Raw genomic sequence first — 20,827 nt, forward strand, 5'->3', positions numbered from 1 at the left:
TGGGTTAAAAAGAGAGAGAGAAAATCCTCAGCCCCACCCCATCCCCAAGAAGACGGAAGACTCAGTCCCTACAGGCAAGCAGCATCCCACGCCACGAAGCTTAAAAACCTGCACCAAGCCACGGGGCCCGGATAGCTACTAGTTATACAGCTCAATGCTGCCCAGGAAACATCGCGCGTAGGGATAGAAGAGGAAAGGATCGATCTTTCTTCTTTGCAGGCGTTTTTCCTACGTGACCCCGTTACAAACCACCATCGTAAAGGCAGCATTTCAAGCCAGCGCTTGCAGACTCAAATGGATATATATATATATATATATATATATATATATATATATATATATATATATATATATATATATATATATATATATATATATATATATATATATATATATATATATATATATATATATATATATATATATATATATATACGAAAAAAACCACGCTATAGAGCACTGCATACCAAGACAACAACTAAATACAAGAACAGTGTCGTCGTCGTCGTCGTCCCCCCCCCGAACGCCCTCACTCTGCTAAACAAATTCCCTCAACACTATCAAACTATTCACTAAGGCTGCATTACTGTTACTATTAGTCTTCTCATCGTTCCGATCACCCATCTCCTCCCACTTATGACTGCAGGACTGTAACTTTGTTGCTTGTATCCTTATGGTTTATATTGAAATTGATTGTTTCCTGATTGCTTATTTGTACCCTATGACTATCGTTAAGTGCTGTACCTTATGATTCTTGACGAATGTATCTTGTCATTTTATGTACACTGAGGGCATATGCACCAAAGCCAAATTCCTTGTGTGTCCAATCACACTTGGCCAATAAAGAATTCTATTCCTATTCTATAAAAGGGGGAAGATCAGCCGGTTTCTGGTCCCGCTGGATTCCCGGGCAAGCGGCGAAGCAGCCCCTTTTCATGCCCTCCCTTCCCCTCCCCAAACTCCGGCCGGGCAGAAAGAGCCGAGCCGGGGCGGGGCGGGGCGGGGGGGCGCTCCGAAGCCTCTCACCGCGATGACGTTGACGAAGGTGGTCTTGCCCGAGTACTGCAGCCCCACCAGCGTCAGCTCCATCTCTTCTTTCCAGAAGAGCGACCGGAACCAGTCCAGCAGCCGAGACAACAAGGCCAGCATGGTGGCAGCGACAGCAAAGCCCAGCCCCGCGTCTCTCTCCCCTGCGTCCGCCTCGCCGGCTCAACTCGTTCCGCTTCGCCTTCCGTCACCACGACACCGACTCCCGGCGGCTGCAGCTGTTCCCCTCTGGCTCCTCGCCTCCGTGGGTCATATGACGGCTTAGCGTGCCGTAAGGACAAGAACGGCTCCCGTCCCTACGGCTTCCCTCACAGCGGCCTCTGTCGGCAGCGGAGAGGCGCCGCACCCGTGGAAGACTAAAGGAGGCCGAGAGGTATGGACAAGAACGGCTTCCTTAAAACTCCACCCGATAAATAGACCGACGCAACAAAAGGAGAGGCGGCGAGACAGCCGGGGAGGCAGAGCTGGTCTGGGTTAACAATTTCTGCCCTTCCCTACTTCTTCGTTGCTTGGGTGCAATTCCTGCCTAGCCCCCCGTCAGGAAGAAATTTGAGCCAGAATTCACTTTGAAGTGATTTTAAGTGAAAACCTTGATCCTAGAGATGAATGTTACTTTGTTTGTGCGCGGATGCCTTTGAGTCAGTTTTGACTCGTCGCCACTGCCTGGACAAGTCCCTGCGGGTTTCTTGGCGTGAGTTTGGATGTAGTTTGCCAATTGCCTGCTTTCTAGGGCTTATTATTATTTATTTAGTGTATGGCATATCATACATGGACTAGCAATATATAAACATTTCATCAAGATTAGTAAAACATAATGAAATATAAACGTTAAAAAGATCTATGTTTAAATACCGATGTCTCTACCCCATATAAAGGAAGCGCAGCATCGTTTATATTTTTTAAAAAAATTGCATCCTGGACCAGTATATGCCTTCAGCTGACAGCCAGTCACTATGTGGTTTACAGTTTGACATAGGACCCCGCAGTCACATGGAGGGGAAGATACTATATCCCATTTATACAGAGTCCCAACATGTGAGGTGCAAATGCTATTCAGGATTGTCCATTGCTGACGTGTAAGAAGAAATCAACATACACACATACCCGTTATCCCAGATAAAATATTAACCATAAGGAAAAGCCTTAGAAATATTAGCCTTAAGGAAAAGCCTCGGAAAAGCCAAAAGATCAACGTGCTAATAAAAAAAATGGCCTGAAGCCCATTCCACATTCCAACCAGACACCTAAAGAAAACATTGTAACAAGAAGCAGATCTGTCACTTAAGGAGATAAGCTTATTGAAAGCAGAAGCCAACTATCTAGATGGCTCCATTCATAAGCAAAGCAAATACTGCCAGCAGAAGTCCATTCAAGACAAGATATTTCAAAACCCCTTACAGCAAAGTGTGACAGCTAGCAAAAGCCAAGTAATAGGATTATGAGAAGCAGCTCCCCACCCAAAATCCAGCACAGGGCATAAGCCATCAGCCACAATGGGAATTGCCCAACATGCTCTTTAGAAACACAAAGCCCATATTGCACAAAGCCCAAACTTCAAAAACACAGAGTCATATAAGAACCTTTCCCCTCACTCAGCTAGTTGTTCAGCTGACCCAGAAATGCATGCTGTCTTTGTGTGTGGTTCTGTTCATCAGTAAACTTTCTTTCCAATCAGCCTCCGTGTTGTTTCAGAACACATCTTTCTCCCAGCTTGGAACTGAACCAGATGGATTTTCCTTCCAACACGTGGTAATTCAAAGTGTGGCACTTTTTTGGTGGGGTCATTTATATGTCTTCTGTCAGAGTAATGATGATTTAAGAGCTGACCAGCTGCTACGGTGATGTAATGCTAATGAGTCATACCATTTTTGGGCTGATATCACTTTAAGAGCATTTGATAAGAATAGACCCTGTTTGGGGGGGGGTTATCTCTCTCTTCAGGGGTGCTTCCCTGCTGCAATTGTTGATTGTTGTTTGTTTGAGATCTGACTAAAGTATGTATATATTATTTGTAGGTAAAATCACTATTTGAATACAAACCTCTGTTTACTGTATTTGCTCCTGGGTTGTCTCACATAGTCACACTGCGCATTCTGACATATATCTCGGCATTCACTGATCCATTTGGCTTTCCATTGGGAATCAGTGTTAAAGCTGTTGGGTAGATGATGTACAAGTGCCAGTGAGGTTTTTTTTGGATTTGAGTCTTCCAGATGATAAATGAGGAAGGTCCTCATGCCTCTGTAGGAGCGAGCTGTTCATAATTTTTCTTCATTCCCTCACTAGTGCATCTTGACTTCATAAAGTTGGTGGTCTGTATAGCTCAGAACATGAAGCCAGTAAGTTGGAGTGGATTTAATTCCTAGGCCTGAGAGAAAATGACTGGCCCAAAGCCATCCAGCTGGCTTTGTGCTTACAGCAGGATTAAAACTCATGGTCCCCCAGTTTCCAACTGTGAGATTGCAGTGTTAATTGACTATTTTGTTTGATTGCACTGTTTCCATCTCAGGAACACATTTGATGTTCTTGGTATAGAACATGATACATTCTGCCTTCAGGGTGATTTTTGTTGTTGTTTAATTTAGGATACATACTGAATAAGCCACTGTTTTCCCCCACGCATTCTGTGATCTTATGCAGACTAGAGATTTTGTATTTATTTTATTTATTTTGTTTGTCAAACATGTAAAAGATAACCGGTATAAGTATAAACAAGGACATGAACCAAGGAAATGAGTACAAATAAAGGACAGGGATGGTAGGCACACTGGTGCACTTATGCATTCCTCTCCCCCCCTTTACAGACGTCTTAGGAATGGGGTGAGGTGCACAGTAGACAGTTTTAGGTTGAAGCTGTGGGGGTTTGAGGATGTAACACCATGTCTCACATATAACAAGATTGCATGTGAGACTTGGTGTTTACTTTAAAATGGTGGTGTGGTCAGAAGATGGGGGACAAGTTGTCAGTCTTTTGCAATGATCAGATTACTCTGTATGCATGCATATTGTTGTCTCACACAAACTGCAGGAATGATAGACAAAACAGTTGGACTAAGAAACCAGCTGAATCCAGAGAGTTTTCTGAAGGTGCTTTAGAATTTTTTCCCAGAGAATCAAAAATTGTGTCCCACTGTACTCTATGTAGTTAGATGAGATTGCTCCCAAGCAGCTGCTTTTTGGTCCAGATACCAAGGGATCCTTGAAACATTAAGCAATATAATGGCAAAAAACAAATCAAGGGAATGTGACCACAGGACTATACTCTGGGAATAGGAGTAGCAAAGCATTCCTTCTACTACATCCTTACCTGCATCTGCAGACTGGTATCCAGCAACCTTTATGGGAGTTATCCGTGCTATTTTGGGGAAAGACAGGATGAAGATTGCCCTTTGGGCCACTGTGACATATCTCCACAATCCTTTGCAGAACATATTTGCTCAGAGTTAGATGGGGAATCTAGATCAAATAATGCCTTGTGACTCAAAGTAACACTCTTGATCTTGTAGCAATTGAGGAACCAGATTTTATCTGTGACATGTGTTATACCATCTATAGGCTGGAGCCATTAATCCATCTGTTGTCTTTAAAGGTGTGTGGACAGATTTAGGAGGTGGTTAAAGCTTTCTTAAGAAGTACTGCCTATTATGAAAGGGGAGAGTTCATAAAGCTGTGTTAGGCAACTTCTGCCCAGTCCCAAATCTATTGTGGGAGAAGATTATGGACATACTGATGGAGTTTCAGCTAAAGAGATCCTAAACAAAATATATCTGAATATTTCCCAGTCAAGAGGAACTAAACAGGACTGATGGATCCAAACACGCTCATATTCAATGTTTTAACAGTTAACTGTTTTAACTGAGCTAACTGACTCAATCCCACTCACTAGATTAGTTTTGGAGAAGAGGGAAGGACATCTGTGACTTCTTGGACTTCTGTGTCTTCTTGGACTGAGATCTCCTTTGTATCATCAAGTGGAAAGTCTTGACCACATAGTTTCCAATGAGCCTTTCTGGACTGGGAAGTATTTACAACTGTGACTCATGCCCACTTTGTTTTGTGCTTAGGCTGTCTTTGAACACAACTTGATAATGCAGGTGATACAAAAAGCTGGTTCTTAACACAGAGACAATAAGATTCAATAGCCAATAGGCTTCTGGACCCAAGTCAAGATGGTGGTTGTAACTTATAAACCTGTACAAAGATCTGGATGGTCTTTCTCACTAAATGCGGCTTGTCCTGGAAAAAAAAGAGAGAATATTTGTAGCTCAAGGTTGAACTGTAGAGTCCTTGGTATTCTCTGAACTTGTTTTCTTGTAAACATTTCAGAACCAACTAGGTAACATCATCAGTGAGCTGGTGATGTCATCTAGTTTGCTACAAAAACAACCCCAACCAAGCTCAGAGAACATCAAGGACCCCATAGTAACTTGTCCTGCGCATCTTTCATGATAAGAGTTACTGATAGTGTCTCCTATGCATTGTGGGAACATGCCTTCTTGATGGCAACCCCCATACTGTGGAATGCTATGCCTCTTGAAAAGGCCCATCTGTCCTTCTCCCTCCATTCCTTTGGGCTTTGTGGGCAATGCACGTGATGACAATTTGATTTCTGTGGGTTTGGTTATACCGATTACATCTACTTACTTGTTTTTAATCTGTTTTGTCAAAGGGTAAACCATTCTTGAGTCTTTTTGTACCATAATATATATTCCTGTAAATAAATAGCACAAAAGCAAAATGATCTGGGGATCATCCTTTAAAAGAGATCACATCCTTTGGAATAGAATAGAATTCTTAATTGGCCAAGTGTGATTGGACCCACAAGGAATTTGTCTTTGGTGCACATGCTCTCAGTGTAGGTAAAAGGAAAAAAAGAAAAAAATACATTAATCAAGAATCATAAGATGATAGTTCTCTTTAGTGATAGTCATAGGTTACTAATAAGTAATTAAATCATACTAGGAAACAAATGGAACAATATAAATTGAAAAAATACAAGCAACATGGTTATAGTCATAAATGGGAGGAGATAGGTAATAGTAAGGATGAGAAAAATAACAGTAATACAGTCTTAGTAAATAATTTGACAGTGTTGTGGGAATTAGTTGTTTAGCAAAGTGAAAAAAACTGCCCTTGTGTCTAGTTGTTCTGGTGTGCAGTGCCCTATAGCGTCGTTTTGAGGGTAGAAGTTGAAACTATTTATGTCCAGGATGTGAGGGATCTGTAGATATTTTCACAGCCCTCTTCTTGACTCATGCAGTATACAAGTCCTCAATGGAAGGCAGGTTGGTACAATTGTTTTTTCTGCAGTTCTAATTATCTGTTGAAGTCTGTGTCTGTCTTGTTTGGTTGCAGAGCCAAACCAGACAGTTATAGAGGTGCAGATGACAGATTCAATAATTCCTCTGTAGAACTGAATCAGCAGCTTTGGGGCAGTTTGAGCTTTCTGAGTTGGCACAGAAAAAAACATTGTTGTGCTTTTTTGATGACGTTTTTGATGTTAGGTGTCCATTTTAAGTCTTGAGATATGATAGAACCTGGAAACTAGAATGTCTCTACTGTTGATACTGTGTTGTCTAGTATTGTAAGAGTTGGTAGTATAGGAGAGTTTCTCCTAAAATCTATTATCATTTCTACGGTTTTGAGTGCGTTTAGTTCAAGATTGTTCCGGTTGCACCACAAGGCTAGTTGTTCAATCTTCTGTCTGTATGCAGATTCCATTACAATTACAATTGCAATGTAATAACATTTGCATTGTATAAATAAAATTTATAATAAATATATAATAAATATAGGAAATAAAAATTGTAAATGCATGTACAATTGTAATGTAATTGTAAAAAAAAAACCCATTACAATTCTTACATTAATTGGCTGGGATCTAAATAGTTCAGGTGGCGTCATTTGCAAGTAGTGGTGGAAATAGCTTTCCTTCCATGCTTTGGACGCTAGGTCAAAGGGCCATGACTGAGTAAACACAATATGCATATGAAAAGAAATGCTCTACTGAAGAGTCAATGTCTTTTTTCCAAGTAAACATGGCCAATATTTACATGTTTGATAAATGATAAGGCAGGACTTCATGTGTTCAGTCACTGTGACTTTCATTCCAGTCCCATTTAGTATTCTGTCACTGGGCTTTAATTGCTTTTAACATAACAATAAACCTAACTATAAAACTACTTTCTGTTGTTTTCCTTGTCTAAATAAGAAAATAGGAGCATCTAGACAGCAAAATCTAGATAGCAGCATCTGGCTTATCTTCTCTGACCTAGGAAGCTGTGCCTATTTGGGTAGTGCTTGAATGGAATAGATTAGAAAGTTGAAAAAGTCCCCAAAGCGAGCATTTGAAAAGTATGCCTCTTTTATGGCCAAGGAAAATATTCAATTTATATCTTGCTTTTCTGCTTACTAAAGCACCTATGAAGTCAACTGCAGTTGCAGTCAACTTAAAGCAGGTTTGAGACTTGGATAGAAAAACTTTCTAAAATTGGCCATAAGTGACAGTCTGGAATCTAGAAAAAATGTTCATATACGTTTTATTGCAGATTATATTTACTCTCAGTATTGGCACTGAAAATCCAGCAATAAGATAAACTATATATCTCAATATCAATTAAATTTAAATTAAGAATGCACCCCGTTCACATGATAATCCAATTGTAAAATAACTATTATAAGAAAGAAAGAGAGAGAGAGAGGGAAAGAGGGAAACAGAGAAAGAGAGAGGTGCTGCTGATTCCAGTGAGTTTTGACCTAGATGCTCACGGCCATTAAATGACAGCACCTAGCTGAACTTGGCTGATCTCAAAAAGCTAAACAAGGTTGGAAGTGTTTATTATTTAGATTGAAACCATCAGGAAGTGTGCCCCAAACTATAGCCTAGGTTAGGAAATAAATAAATAAAAAAGAACCATCCTGGGCTAGAAGAAGATAGTTGAATATTACTGAGTTGCAGAGGACAGCTGAGAAGATTATAGGACGCTTGCTTCTCGTTATTCAGGATACTGCTTGCAAGCTCTATGTGTTTAGAGCTCGAAGTTTGTTTCTACTGCTACTCTCTGGGAGAAGGTTTCATAGTATCTATAGCAGAGGTGTCAAACTGGCGGCCCACGGGCCCAATGCATCATGCGCAGGCCACGACTGCCCCAGCTCCGTGAAGGGAAATAATGCCATGATACTGTTGGAAGAAATGTCCTTCTGGGTTCAGTTCCAAGTGAGGAAAAAGACACTGGAAACATGGAGGCTGCTTGATGGTTTAATGGTGGACAGGGCTTGAGCTCCTGAACAGAAAACGGGGATCACGTGCTTCCACATGTTGGGTGAAGAAGAAAAGAGAGAGTGAGATGCTGAAACTCCCTGATTTTAGGCCCTCTCTGGCCTTTGAACATGAGCTTGTATCCTGATTGCTTGTCAGGCTCCCATGGGGCGATGCAGGGGCAACTCTGTAGGCTGTCTTGAGTTCAAGACAGCATTGCTTCTTCCCAGGTGCCCTGTGGTGAGATGGGTAAAGGGATAATGCTATCATGCCGTAATCCCATCACACTGTAGCTGAAAAGGGATCTTTGTTATGTAGAATAGACTGACTCAGGCATTTTAATGGCCCATTGACAAAGATGGGAGCCATTAAGAGCGAGTCTGTTTCCTGCCTAAAAACATGTTTCTCCATTTCTTATCCAAATATAATATTCTGTCTTTTCAATATTTCCCAGGATATTTCATTTTTTAAGGAGAAGAGTGGGTTTTAACTTCCTACAATAAGTCACACGATAGCAACGTGACATGGCAAGTTTGACACCCGTAATCTATCGCAAGACAACTAGATTCTGGAACAGCTTTGTTCCTTATGTCATCTATGTTATAAATTTTCTGGAGTCATTTTTTTTTGCCATGCGTATGTATACATTCTAACTAGACTGATGTTTCTCTGTGTCATAGATGTGTGGGTATGTGGGTATATGCATAATGGTTATCTTTTGAGAGCTGAATGCAACAAAATTTCATTTTAATGTATGCTGATTAGTGTATATTTAAAGTGACAAAAAAGTTTTTATTCCGTTCTATTCTACTTTTATGTTGCTATGAAGATCCTACAAGGACTGTCCATGGAACTCGACTTTTTTCCTAGGCAAATCTGTTCGGGTTGGCAGTGATGACGCCATCTCCAAAGTAATGACTTGAAACACTTTGTTAGGGATATAACCCTAGGCTTGACTTGGCAATGTATATAAGTTATGATTACTGTACTGTTACTTTAAATGCTTAACAGATGTAATTGGTGTTTTACCTCAAGCAGCCATAAGAGGGAACCAGAATGGTTGTTAGATCTCTCTCTCTGTTTTTGTTAGAAGCTGATCGGTGTATACTGAGGTATTGTGTTTTGCTACTGTTTAGCTATACTTTGTGTGTTAGACTGACTATTTTGATAACTGAATTACTGAACCGTGTATGACTTGGACTGTTAACCGGACTCTGAATACCTCTATATTTCTACATAGTAAACTACTATATTTTTATACTATTCAGTGTCCCTGTATGCTGGTTTGTGTGGGTTCTACCATATCACTCTCATTATGCTTCTCTGCATACTCGCTCTTCTAACGGGGAGCTTAATTACTTAACATTGGTTATGGGCCCAGAGTGTACCAGATGTAGCTAAAAAGAGAAAGTTGGTGTTGGTACGCAATACCGTATACAGATAGTTGTTTAGTTTATAAGTGTTTACTATTATGGAGAAGATGGCACACGCACCATCAAATTTATCACTGATAATTCGGTTGGATGGAACAAACTATGTTTCCTGGTCAATGAAGTGCAGCTTACTTCTCCGTACTGAGGGATTGTGGGATGCTTTACAGAATCCACCGGACATGACTTCTTGGATGACGAGGATGATGCCAAGAAGATAGCACAGTTTCAAAGATGCAATGAACGAGCATTGTGTATAATTGGTCTAACGTTGACTGACCAACAGTTAGTTCATATTCGTGGAGAGAATTCTGCAGCAAGATGTTGGGGGAATTTGAAGAAGATATATGTACGTGACACTGTAGGTGCACATATACATCTTACCTGCAAACTGTTTAGGGCACGTCTTCTGAGGGGTGGAGATATGTTAGCTCATTTAAACTTTGTAAAAGGAGTTTTCCAAGAGCTACATGAAAAAGAACTTATTTTCTCAGAGTTACATTAAATTTACATCATTCTGTCATCACTGGATGAGAGTTATGATGATTTTGTATCGTCCCTTGAGGTCCTAACCCAAAATGAACTAACATTAACTGACATAACTGCACGACTGTTAGAAGAGTCCAGAAGAAGGTTGGAAAGAGAGCAACTGAGAGTGAAACCACCACAACATGAAGAGTCACCTTCAACTCCCTATACTGTTAGGAAATGTTTTTCTTGTGGGGCTAAGGGGCATATAGCTAGATTCTGTAAAAATGCTAAACGACAGAATACTACAAAGGCTAAGAAACATGATAATGTCAAATTAGGTATGTCTACTTTGACTATCTCTAGAAATGCACCAATAAGCCATGATTCATGGGTTGTTGATAGTGAAGAATCACAGTGCATTACTAGAAATAAGAATAGTTTTATAAAAATGTCTGCCAGCAAGCAACGTGTATCTTTGGCAAATGGATGGAGGGTGAAAGCATCTGGTGAAGGTATGGCAAGGTGTTCATTTGTAAATGAGCATTTATCCATGTTGTATAAACCTAAACTGAAATTTAATTTGTTATCAGTAAGAGCTCTAGTTAAGATTGGCTATGTAGTAACCTTTAGGGGAGATAACTGTATCATAGAAAAAGAAGGTAATAGGATTACTGCAAGCTTAACAAATGGTTTATATAACTGATGACCATACTGCTAATTCAGTGTATGACAATGTGAAGCCACATGATGAATGCATACTGTCAGGCCTGTAATTATATTCTTTTTTGGATCTTTGGCCTGCCACACTTTCTTATAATTTTCTATGCTGTTTCATTAGTGTAGTAGTTGGGAGGGGGGAATAGAAAGGAGTAGGATTGTAGAATGGATTGTTGACATTCTTTTGTAGAAGCCAAGGTCATCTTTTGTCTTCGCATCTCGACACCTGGCCGGAAGAAGATGGGTGTACATGCCAGCGTGGAAGATGATGATTGGAACATGTGATGGATTTGTGGGTGTGGGGAGAGATCATGAACTTTCAACTGAGGGTGTACTTCCAGAGTTGAAATTTCCATAGCTGTACTAACATGCCTGTGGAATAAATTGCACCATTAAGGATGTTTTGCCTTGGACAATGATTTATTTCTGCATGGTATTTAGAACCCTAACATTATTTCAACTCTCTACTTTAAAAATATTTCACTAGCTCCCTCCCCCTATCAAGGGGGAAGGGCTGGTGATGGAAGATCTGGTGATGTGGGTCTCGGCATTCCCAATGCTGACCGGGACAGCGTAAATATCAGCGAAGATAAATGAGAAGCTTTTGGTGATAAGAAGAGGAGTACGGAACTTCAAAGGCAATGGAATGCTGTTTCCAGTTTAATTGCATCTGGAGGAATGCAGGAGGAGACGCGACAAGACGAAGGAAATCTCAGACGGACTTCTTCAGCAAAATTGTGAGTGCATGCTCCCCCTCCTTCCCCCCCAGCTTAGAAGCAAGATTGGAAAAAAAAAAACCTTAGAACGGAGGTTTGGGCTCCTTCCAGACGGCAATAAATAAAATGGCTTATCACCCTGCAACTAGCTGGAAGAAAGATTCCCTTTCAAAATGGGAATTTCAAAGGAGGCAGGAAGAAGGAATTTTTCCAGCATCTGTTACTTGCAAGCCACCACAAATGGGGCTGCAACCAGTAAATGAAGCAAATTGGGCAGTAAATTGGGCTTTCCTCCCAGGACTTGGATGGAAGAGATGCTACTTACAAACTCCTTTGCCATCAGCATGGGGAAATGCTCCAAGCCAGCAGAGGGCACCTACTTGGCCCATAACTCCTCCAAGCCAGCAGGAGGGTCCTTGGCACGTAAAACCCCCTAGCCAGCCATCATTGGTTGAGCTGCAACCTGTGAAGCAGGCAACCCCGGGATGGGTCTTAACCCCAGGTCATGGATGGGAGGGATGCCAGTGGGCACCTGCCCTCCCTCAGCAGATGGCACCATGGCAGAAAGCTGGGCAGTGGCCAACCGAGGGATTGACCTCCCCACCGGTTCCAGTCTCCCCTGCAAGGCCCCAAAAGGTTCTTACCAGACCTTCCTACAGAGAAGAAATCTCCATGGAAGAAGGTATTATCAAAGGGAGGCCTGCGGGATGGATGGCAGGAAATTGTGCGCCTGTAAGGCCCCAAGTGGTTCTTACCCCACCTTCCTACAGAGTAGCAATCACCAACATGGAAGAAGGGATTACCAAAGCCAGGCCTGCAAGATGGGAAGCGGGACAAGGTGCATCTGCAATGCCCCAAAAGGTTCTTACTCCACCTTCCTACAGAGAAGCAATCTCCACCATGGAAGAAGGGTTTACCAAGGGGGCAGCTGCAAGTTGGAGAGCAAGGCAGTGTGATGAAACAGTTCCTGAGTTTAGAGATGTAACTAGGTTCCATTCCTCGTGGGGCCCAATTAAATGCCACCATTGTTGTCAACTTGGCCACAGAGCATCAGAGTGCTTGGCTCCAGCCCCAATGCCACAAACGTGCGCACCAACCACCACGGCGGTAAAGAGAGGGTCCCAGATGCCACCACAGAAGAGTCATCTGGGCCAACAACCTCTGGAAGAGGATCCCCAACTTCAGGTGACAAAGAGTCCTACCAAGGGGGAGGCCTCGGAGGAGGGAATTGCCGAAGAACAAACGTGTGTACCAATTGCCACGGTGGTTAAGAGAGGGCCCCAGATGCCTGCACAGAAAAGTCATCTGGGCCAACAACCTCTGGAAGAGGATCCCCAACTTAAAGTGACGAAGTGTCCTACCAAGAGGGAGGCCTTGGAAGAGGAAAAGGGCAAACAATCTCCGGAGGAGGATCCCCAACTTAAGGTGACAAAGAGTCCAACTAAGGGGGAGGCCTCGGAGGGGGAAAAGCCTAAACGACCTCTGGAAGAGGATCCCCAACTTCAGGTGACGAAGAGTCCTACCAAGGGGGAGGCCTCGGAGGAGGAACAAGGCCAGCCGTGGATGAATGGATCCAAGAGCCCAGAACCTACAGCACCTGCAGCAGAGAGCCCGAAACGGCAATGGGAAGAGGTCGCAATGGACTTCATCATGGAACTCCCAGACAGCAGTGGGCATAAAGTAATTTGGACTGTGATTGATTTGTTTTCTAAGCAGGCACACTTCATTGCTTGCTCAGGATTGCCATCCGCAAACGAATTAGCGAAAATGTTTGTGAAACACATTTATCGCCTGCACGGAGTACCCAAGAGGATCATTTCAGACCGCGGAGTCCAGTTCACAGCCAAGTTCTGGAGAGAGGTCCTGAGATCTATTGGGTCCACACAAGAACTGAGCTCAGAGGTTCATCCCAGCATGAACGGCACAGCAGAGGGAGCCAATGCGGTGGTGGAACAATACATCAGGTGTTTTGTGGACTATCAGCACGACAACTGGTCGGACTTGCTACCCTTCGCCGAAGTGGCGTACAACGATGCGGTCCACAGCAGCAGAGGATTAGCGGGTTTCCAGATTACCAGTGGCATGGAAGTTGTTGCCATGCCTGAGTTGCCTAGAGAACCTCCTTCTTTCATGTCTTTGAGTGAATGGATGGACATGCTAAAGAAAGGATGGGAGAATACGAAGAAGGCTCTAGCAGTTGCGGCAGAAGCCTACCAGAAGCAAGATGATCAACGTCGCTCACTCCTAAACCCCTACCGTGTGGGGGACAATGTTTTTGTATCTACCAAATACATAAGATTAGAAATGCTTAGCAAGGAATTGGGTCCAAAATTTCTAGGTCCATTCCCAATAGTGAAGATAGTTAACTCAGTTACAGTTCAACTCAGTCTACCCAGAAGTCTAGGGGAAATTGACCCAGAATTTCATTGTAGCTTGTTGAAACCAGTAATTGGGTCTAACAGAAGAGCATCCACCCAAGCTCAATCTCCTCCTGTAGTGATGGAAGGGGAAACACAATCTGAGGTGGAAAAAATTGTAGATTTCAGGCTGAATAGGGGTTGCTTACAGTACTTGGTGCATTGGAAGGGTTACCCTTGGTCTGAAGCTAATTGGGTGAACAGTGGGAACCTAAAAGTGGAGAAGTTAGGAAAGCAAGTCAATGGGAAGTTTCCCAAGAAGTCAAGGGGTCCCCCTGGGTGGAGAAAAGGTGGTTAATTTTGTTATGTTAACTTTTATGTTATTCTCTTTGCAGGAAACGTTTTTCTTTTGAGGAGAGGCCGCCTGTCAGGCCTGTAATTATATTCTTTTTTGGATCTTTGGCCTGCCACACTTTCTTATAATTTTCTATGCTGTTTCATTAGTGTAGTAGTTGGGAGGGGGGAATAGAAAGGAGTAGGATTGTAGAATGGATTGTTGACATTCTTTTGTAGAAGCCAAGGTCATCTTTTGTCTTCGCATCTCGACACCTGGCCGGAAGAAGATGGGTGTACATGCCAGCGTGGAAGATGATGATTGGAACATGTGATGGATTTGTGGGTGTGGGGAGAGATCATGAACTTTCAACTGAGGGTGTACTTCCAGAGTTGAAATTTCCATAGCTGTACTAACATGCCTGTGGAATAAATTGCACCATTAAGGATGTTTTGCCTTGGACAATGATTTATTTCTGCATGGTATTTAGAACCCTAACACATACATCTGCTACATAGGCGTATGGGGCACATTAATTTCAAGACCCTGCAACAAACTGTAAAGTTATCAGAGGGAGTGAAATTAAAACCTTGCAGTAAGTATTTAAATTGTAATGTATGTAGTAAGGAAAAGAGCAGGGTTACTCCAGCAAACAGATATAATGGGTTTAAAATGAAGGAACTTTTGGAAGTTGTTTTTGCTGATCTAATTGGGCCTATAAAACCCAGTTTGGAAGGTGCCTGTTATGTTTTGAGTATCATGGATCATTACTCAAGATATGGTTTCTGCTACTTAATGAAAGACAAGACAGAAATATTTCAACAATTTTTTAATTGGCTGAGATTTGCGGAAAGAAAGATAAAAGCCAAGGTTATTACTGTAGTTAATGATAATGGGATGGAGTTTACAAATTATAAGTTCCAAACTATGTTAAAAACAGCTGGTATTGAGCATAAACGTTCTGCTCATTATAGACCTCAACATAATTCGTTTGTAGAACGAAAGGGGCAAACGTTACAAGCTATGACTAGAAACATGTTATCTGATTCAGGTTTACCAGATAATCTATGGGATGAAGCCATGATGTGTGCTAATCATTTACTGAACAACATTGTAAATGCTTCTACTGGAGAGGTACCATTTACTCTTTGGCATGGTAGGAAACCTGATTTGAGCTACTTGCACACATTTGGAGTTCCTGCATGGGTGCATATTCCAGCCCAGATCAGATTAAAGGGACAAACTCGTGCAAGGCAGTTAATATTTGTAGGTTATGACTCAAATCATAGATCTTATAGGTTCTGGGAACATGGTACAATTAAGATCCATCACAGTGCAAATGCTAAGTTTTTAGAGCATGTTGGTTGGGATAAACTGGAAATAAGCAATGATGAGGTAGTAATTGAAACCCGAGTAGATCAAAAGAATGTATCAGGAATACCAGAAACGTGTGATGAAGGGAAGGAGTCTACTCAGGAGGAGGAAGTGAAAAGTCAGGATGAAGTGATAAAGCAGGAGGACGTTCAGGATAGTCCACCTATAAGCCCTGAATTACCCAGAAGGTCAACCTGTGTAACGCGGCCACCTGATAGGTATCAGGCATCTGTTGCATGTAAGGTGGATAAAGTACCTGCTACATACAATGAGCTGACTACGTATCCAACTGAGGATAAAAAAGGAGGGCAAGCTGAAATGAACAGTGAGTTTAAGTCATTGCAGGATCTGGGAATGCTTGACAAGACTGATTTACCTTCAAGTAAATATGCGAGGGGACGCAAACGGATATATAAGCATAAAACTGGAGTGAATGGGAATTATGTAAACCATTATGGATGGAAATTATGTAAACCCTGATGAGTTAGATGATGTTGATATAAAAGGTTCTATGTTTGATAAGGGATGCATTATGCAATGTATCTTGAACCTACGTTATGTACTGTACTGTGTGTTAAAGAAAAACATAAATCATTATTGTGATGATTATGGATTTAGAATGTGAAGTTGTGTGTAAATACATTGACGACCCAAGAGGGGAGAGTGTTAGGGATGTAACCCTAGGCTTGGCTTGGCAATGTATATAAGCTATTATTACTGTACTGTTACTTTAAATGCTTAACAGATGTAATTGGCTTGTTACCTCAAGCAACCATAAGAGGGAGCCAGAATGGTTGTTAGATCTCTCTCTCTGTTTTTGTTAGAAGCTGATCAGTGTATACTGAGGTATTGTGGTTTGCTACTGTTTAGCTATACTTTGTGTGTTTGACTATTTTGATAACTGAATTACTGAACCGTGTATGACTTGGACTGTTAACCGGACTCTGAATACCTCTATATTTCTACATAGTAAACTACTATATTTTTATACTATTCAATGTCCCTGTATGCTGGTTTGTGTGGGTTCTGCCATATCACTCTCATTACGCTTCTCTGCATACTCGCTCTTCTAATGGGGAGCTTAATTGCTTAACACACTTGAGTCTAATTCTGCAGAACTAGAAGGGACTGATCCATTACTATTACACCCATGTTTTTGGAGAATATGAGTACAAATACTTTTTAAAGTATTTGTTTTGTCCTATTATTAGGATGATAGTTTTCTATGCAATTTGCAACCATTCAGGAGGAAGATGTGTCAAAATTTAACATTCAAGAATCACATATTGATCTGCAGCATGTGATTAGTTTAATTTTGATGAATCTATGAATGATATGTAGATAGTCCTTGCTTAGTAATCCAATTGGGATTGGCAACTTCATCACTAAGATGTATGGTGGCTAAGAAGAACAGATGACTTTGATGGGCTTACAATGTCACTGCCATTAGGTGAATCACCATGGTCATTAGATGAGACATCATGGGATTGCAACTTGCAATTTCACTTCTGTGTTCTCCATTAACTCTGTTTGTTGCAAGCTAGTTGGGAAGCACACATATGACAATCACATGACCGTTGAAAGATGTAACAATTGTAAATGTGCGCTAGTTGCCAAGTGGCCCCGTGATGATCACATGACACTCGTAAATGTAAAGACTGGTGGCAAAGCTTGTTTTTTCACTATTTTTTTCCACAGTCGCTAAATGAAGTAGTGGGTAATTAAGGTCTACCTATACACCTTCTCTGGGCTCTTACGTTAGAGGAGTGAAGCTATTAATTTCTGACAACCCCTCACTCTAGACGTTCCATGATTCCACCACTGTATAAAGGAAACTTTTTTATTTTGCTTTTCTGTAGTTTTACACATTATTTAACTAGCAGGAAGCAGCCTTTGTGCAAATCTAGCATTATTTTTAAAACATGGCCTCTTTCTTCCTATGATGCATGAGAGCCAGTTTGGTCTAGGTCACAGGTGTGAAACTCGATTTCATTGAGTTGTGTTTGATTTCGGGGGCCAAGGTGGGCATGGCCAGCTCGACTCGTGTCAGGAGCACCTGTGATGCCCTGAGCACTCTGCCAGTGAAAACGGGCTCCTGAGCTCAGTTTTCGGTTGCAACATCCTCCTGCAACACTTTGCCAGCGAAACAGAGCTAGGGAGGGCCACATGTGGTCCTTGCGAGCTCTGTTTTCACTAGCAGAGGTATTGTGTGCCGGTCCTTCACTGTTTCCAGGGTGGCTCTGTGGACCAGATCTAAATACCCCACGGGCCAGATCCGGACCCGGGCCTTGAGTTTGACACCCCTGGTCTAGTTGTTAAAGCACCAGACTAGAAAGCAGGAACCTGTGAGTTCAAGTCCCGCCTTAGCTGGCTGGATGATTTTGGGGCAGTCACTCTATCTCGGCCCAACTCCCCTCACAGGGTGGTTGTTCTCAGGCAAATAAGAGGAGAAAGGTGCACTGGATATATTTGCCATATTGACTTATTTATAAAAATAAATGATACAAATAAACAAGAAAAAACGTAACCATTCTAGCTCATTCTTTCAATTGTAGTACAATGTGTATATTCAATCACAGAAGATGTAGGCATTCTTTAATTTGCGGGATGAGATAAATGAGGACCAAGAGTTTTCTGTCTTTCCTGTGACTTTGCATTTAATGATATTAAAGCCAATAGTTTTAAGCAATGACAGTTTGAAGGGATTGCAAAAACCACCAAAAAGTCTCTTGGAAGTCAGAGAATGCCCATTTTTATGTAGAGTAGCAGGTTAGGCAAATGCATCAGTGGTGGGATTCAATTTTTTTTTTACTACCGATTCTGTGGGCATGGGTTGTTGGGTGTGGCAGGAGAAGGATACTATAAAATCCCCATTCCAGAGAAGGATACTGCAAAATCCCCATCCCCTACCGATCAGCTGGGACTTGGGAGGAAGAGAATAGATTAAGGCGAGGCCAGTCAGAGGTCGTATTTACCAGTTCTCCAAACTACTCAAAATTTCTGCTAGCAGTTCTCCAGAACTGGTCAGAACCTGCTGAATACCAATTCTGGAATGCACATATCAAACAACAAAACAAAAATCCTGGTGACATATTGTAGATCAATGTTCTTCAGACTTTGAATTGTTCAGACTTTAACTCTCAGAATTCCGCAGCCATATATAGCATATGTCAACATTTCTGAATACTTTCTCATCTCTGAGCCAAGATATGCTGCCTGAGGAATTCTGGGACTTGAAGTCCACACATCTTAAAGTTGTCTAGTTTGAAAAAAAAACATTTCCCTAGATTAAACTTTAACAGTGAGTTTGCTTGTCTTTTACTTAAAGTTAGCCAAAGTTTGATTTAGACATAAATATGCATGAGTGAATTTCAGGATAAATGTTATGGTTGCAGATCCAAGCTGTTTTAAGTTTCTTGCAATGCCCAAAGCATCATTTTTGAACATATTCCCCAACAGTTGAAAAAGAATTATCCAGCAGTTGTTGTTGTTGTTTTTTAAAAAACATTAAAATGCAATTGTATGAATATTTATGAGTTAGTAGTCAAAGTGGGGCATGGATACAAATAAACATCACTAGTGATTTAGTACAAGTTTATACAAATCTGTTCAGAAACAAAGTTTACTAGATTCACTGGAACTTAGTCTCCGAGTTAGCATTTCTATTTGAAATTACTTTTCCAAAATAAATGACAAGATTAACTCTTGGGATGCAAACAAGTATTATTCTGCTTTATAAAATATTTGAGTCTGAACATTAAAATGAGAGAAAAATTTTGATCAGGACCTTACATTTTTATTATTTTGTCAGTCTCACATAAAATTGCAGAATAAATTATGCTGAAAGTTGGTAATGAATTATGTTCACAAATTATGCTAGAAATCTCAGGTTAGGCCAACACTATTTTAACTATAAGCTGCTTCATTGTTAACTGCTTTTTTAACAAAGCTTTGTAGCTTACTATTTGTACAAACTTGAATATTCTCCCCACACTGAATTTTTTCCTCTTTTAAAAAGAAGCAAATTGTCCTGTTTCTGAAACAGTAACCATAGCAATGAATGTAAATCATATAAGTGACAATTTCATATCTGATTCTTCATTATCACATAAATGCTGCTATTATGCACTTTGTGGCAATTGTGTGACAAGAACATCCATATTTTTGCCATTGGTTCACCATGGATTTGCATAGCGTACCTGTCGGATCGGTCGCAGTTCGTGTTGACTGGAGGGCAGGGATTGACCCCGAGGTGCATCACTTGTGGGTCGGTTCTCTCACCCTCCTGTTCAACATATATATGAAACCGCTGGGCGAGATCATCCGTGGTTTTGGGGTACGGTATCATCAATATGCTGATGATACCCAACTTTTCATCTCTACCCCAAACCACCCAAATGATGCCGTCGACATGATGTCCCGATGCCTGGAGGCTGTGCGGATCTGGATGGGGAGGAACAGGCTCAAGCTCAATCCCTCCAAGACTGAGTGGCTGTGGTTTCCGTCATCCCAATTTGTGCATCTTGTTCCATCTTTGATGATAGAGGGAGAAATTTTAGCCCCCTCAGAGAGGGCCCACAATCTGGGAGTCCTCCTGGACATGCTGCTTAGTTTAGAAGAACACCTGATGGTCGTGGCTAGGGGTTCACCTGGTATGTCAGTTGCGCCCCTTCCTGGATCGGGATGCTCTATGCACAGTCACTCATGCCCTCGTCCTTTGTCGCCTGGACTACTGCAATGCTCTCTACATGGGGTTGGCCTTGAAGAGCACCCGGAGGCTTCAGCTGGTCCAGAATGCGGCCGAATAGGTTATCATGGGAGTACCTAGGTGCTCCCATGTTACACCCCTTTTAGGCCGCCTGCACTGGTTGCTGGTTGTTTTCCGGGTGCGATTCAAGATACTAATTATGATCTTTAAAGTGCTCCATGGCTTAGGCCCAGGGTACCTGTGAGACCACCTACTGCCACCAGTAGCCTCCCACCGTCCAGTGCGATCCCACAGAGTTGGCCTCCTCAGGGTGCTGTCGACCAGACAGTATCAGCTAGCGACCCCCAGGGGGAGAGCCTTCTCTGTGGGAGCGCCTTCCCTCTGGAATGAGGTGCCCCCGGAGCTTCGCATAATC

General features: G+C 41.8%; 1 protein-coding gene across 2 annotated transcripts in view; it reads right to left on the minus strand.

Moving 5' to 3' along the window:
• The window catches only part of ARL8B (ARF like GTPase 8B), a 34,844-nt gene extending 32,037 nt beyond the window's left edge, over positions 1–2,807 (minus strand). Inside the window, exon 1 of one of the 2 annotated variants that reach the window (XM_081969615.1) lies at positions 2,661–2,807. In XM_081969615.1, the coding sequence (XP_081825741.1) occupies positions 2,661–2,699 (39 nt within the window). In that variant the 5' untranslated portion in view covers positions 2,700–2,807. Of the gene's footprint in view, positions 1–1,026; positions 1,385–2,660 lie in introns of those variants that run through there. The other variant, XM_081969614.1, reaches the window with a different exon arrangement.
• Between the last annotated feature and the right edge of the window lie 18,020 nt (positions 2,808–20,827).

Source organism: Natrix helvetica (assembly GCF_964273705.1).
Source record: "Natrix helvetica genome assembly, chromosome: 1".
NCBI classification, from domain to species: Eukaryota; Metazoa; Chordata; class Lepidosauria; order Squamata; family Natricidae; genus Natrix; species Natrix helvetica.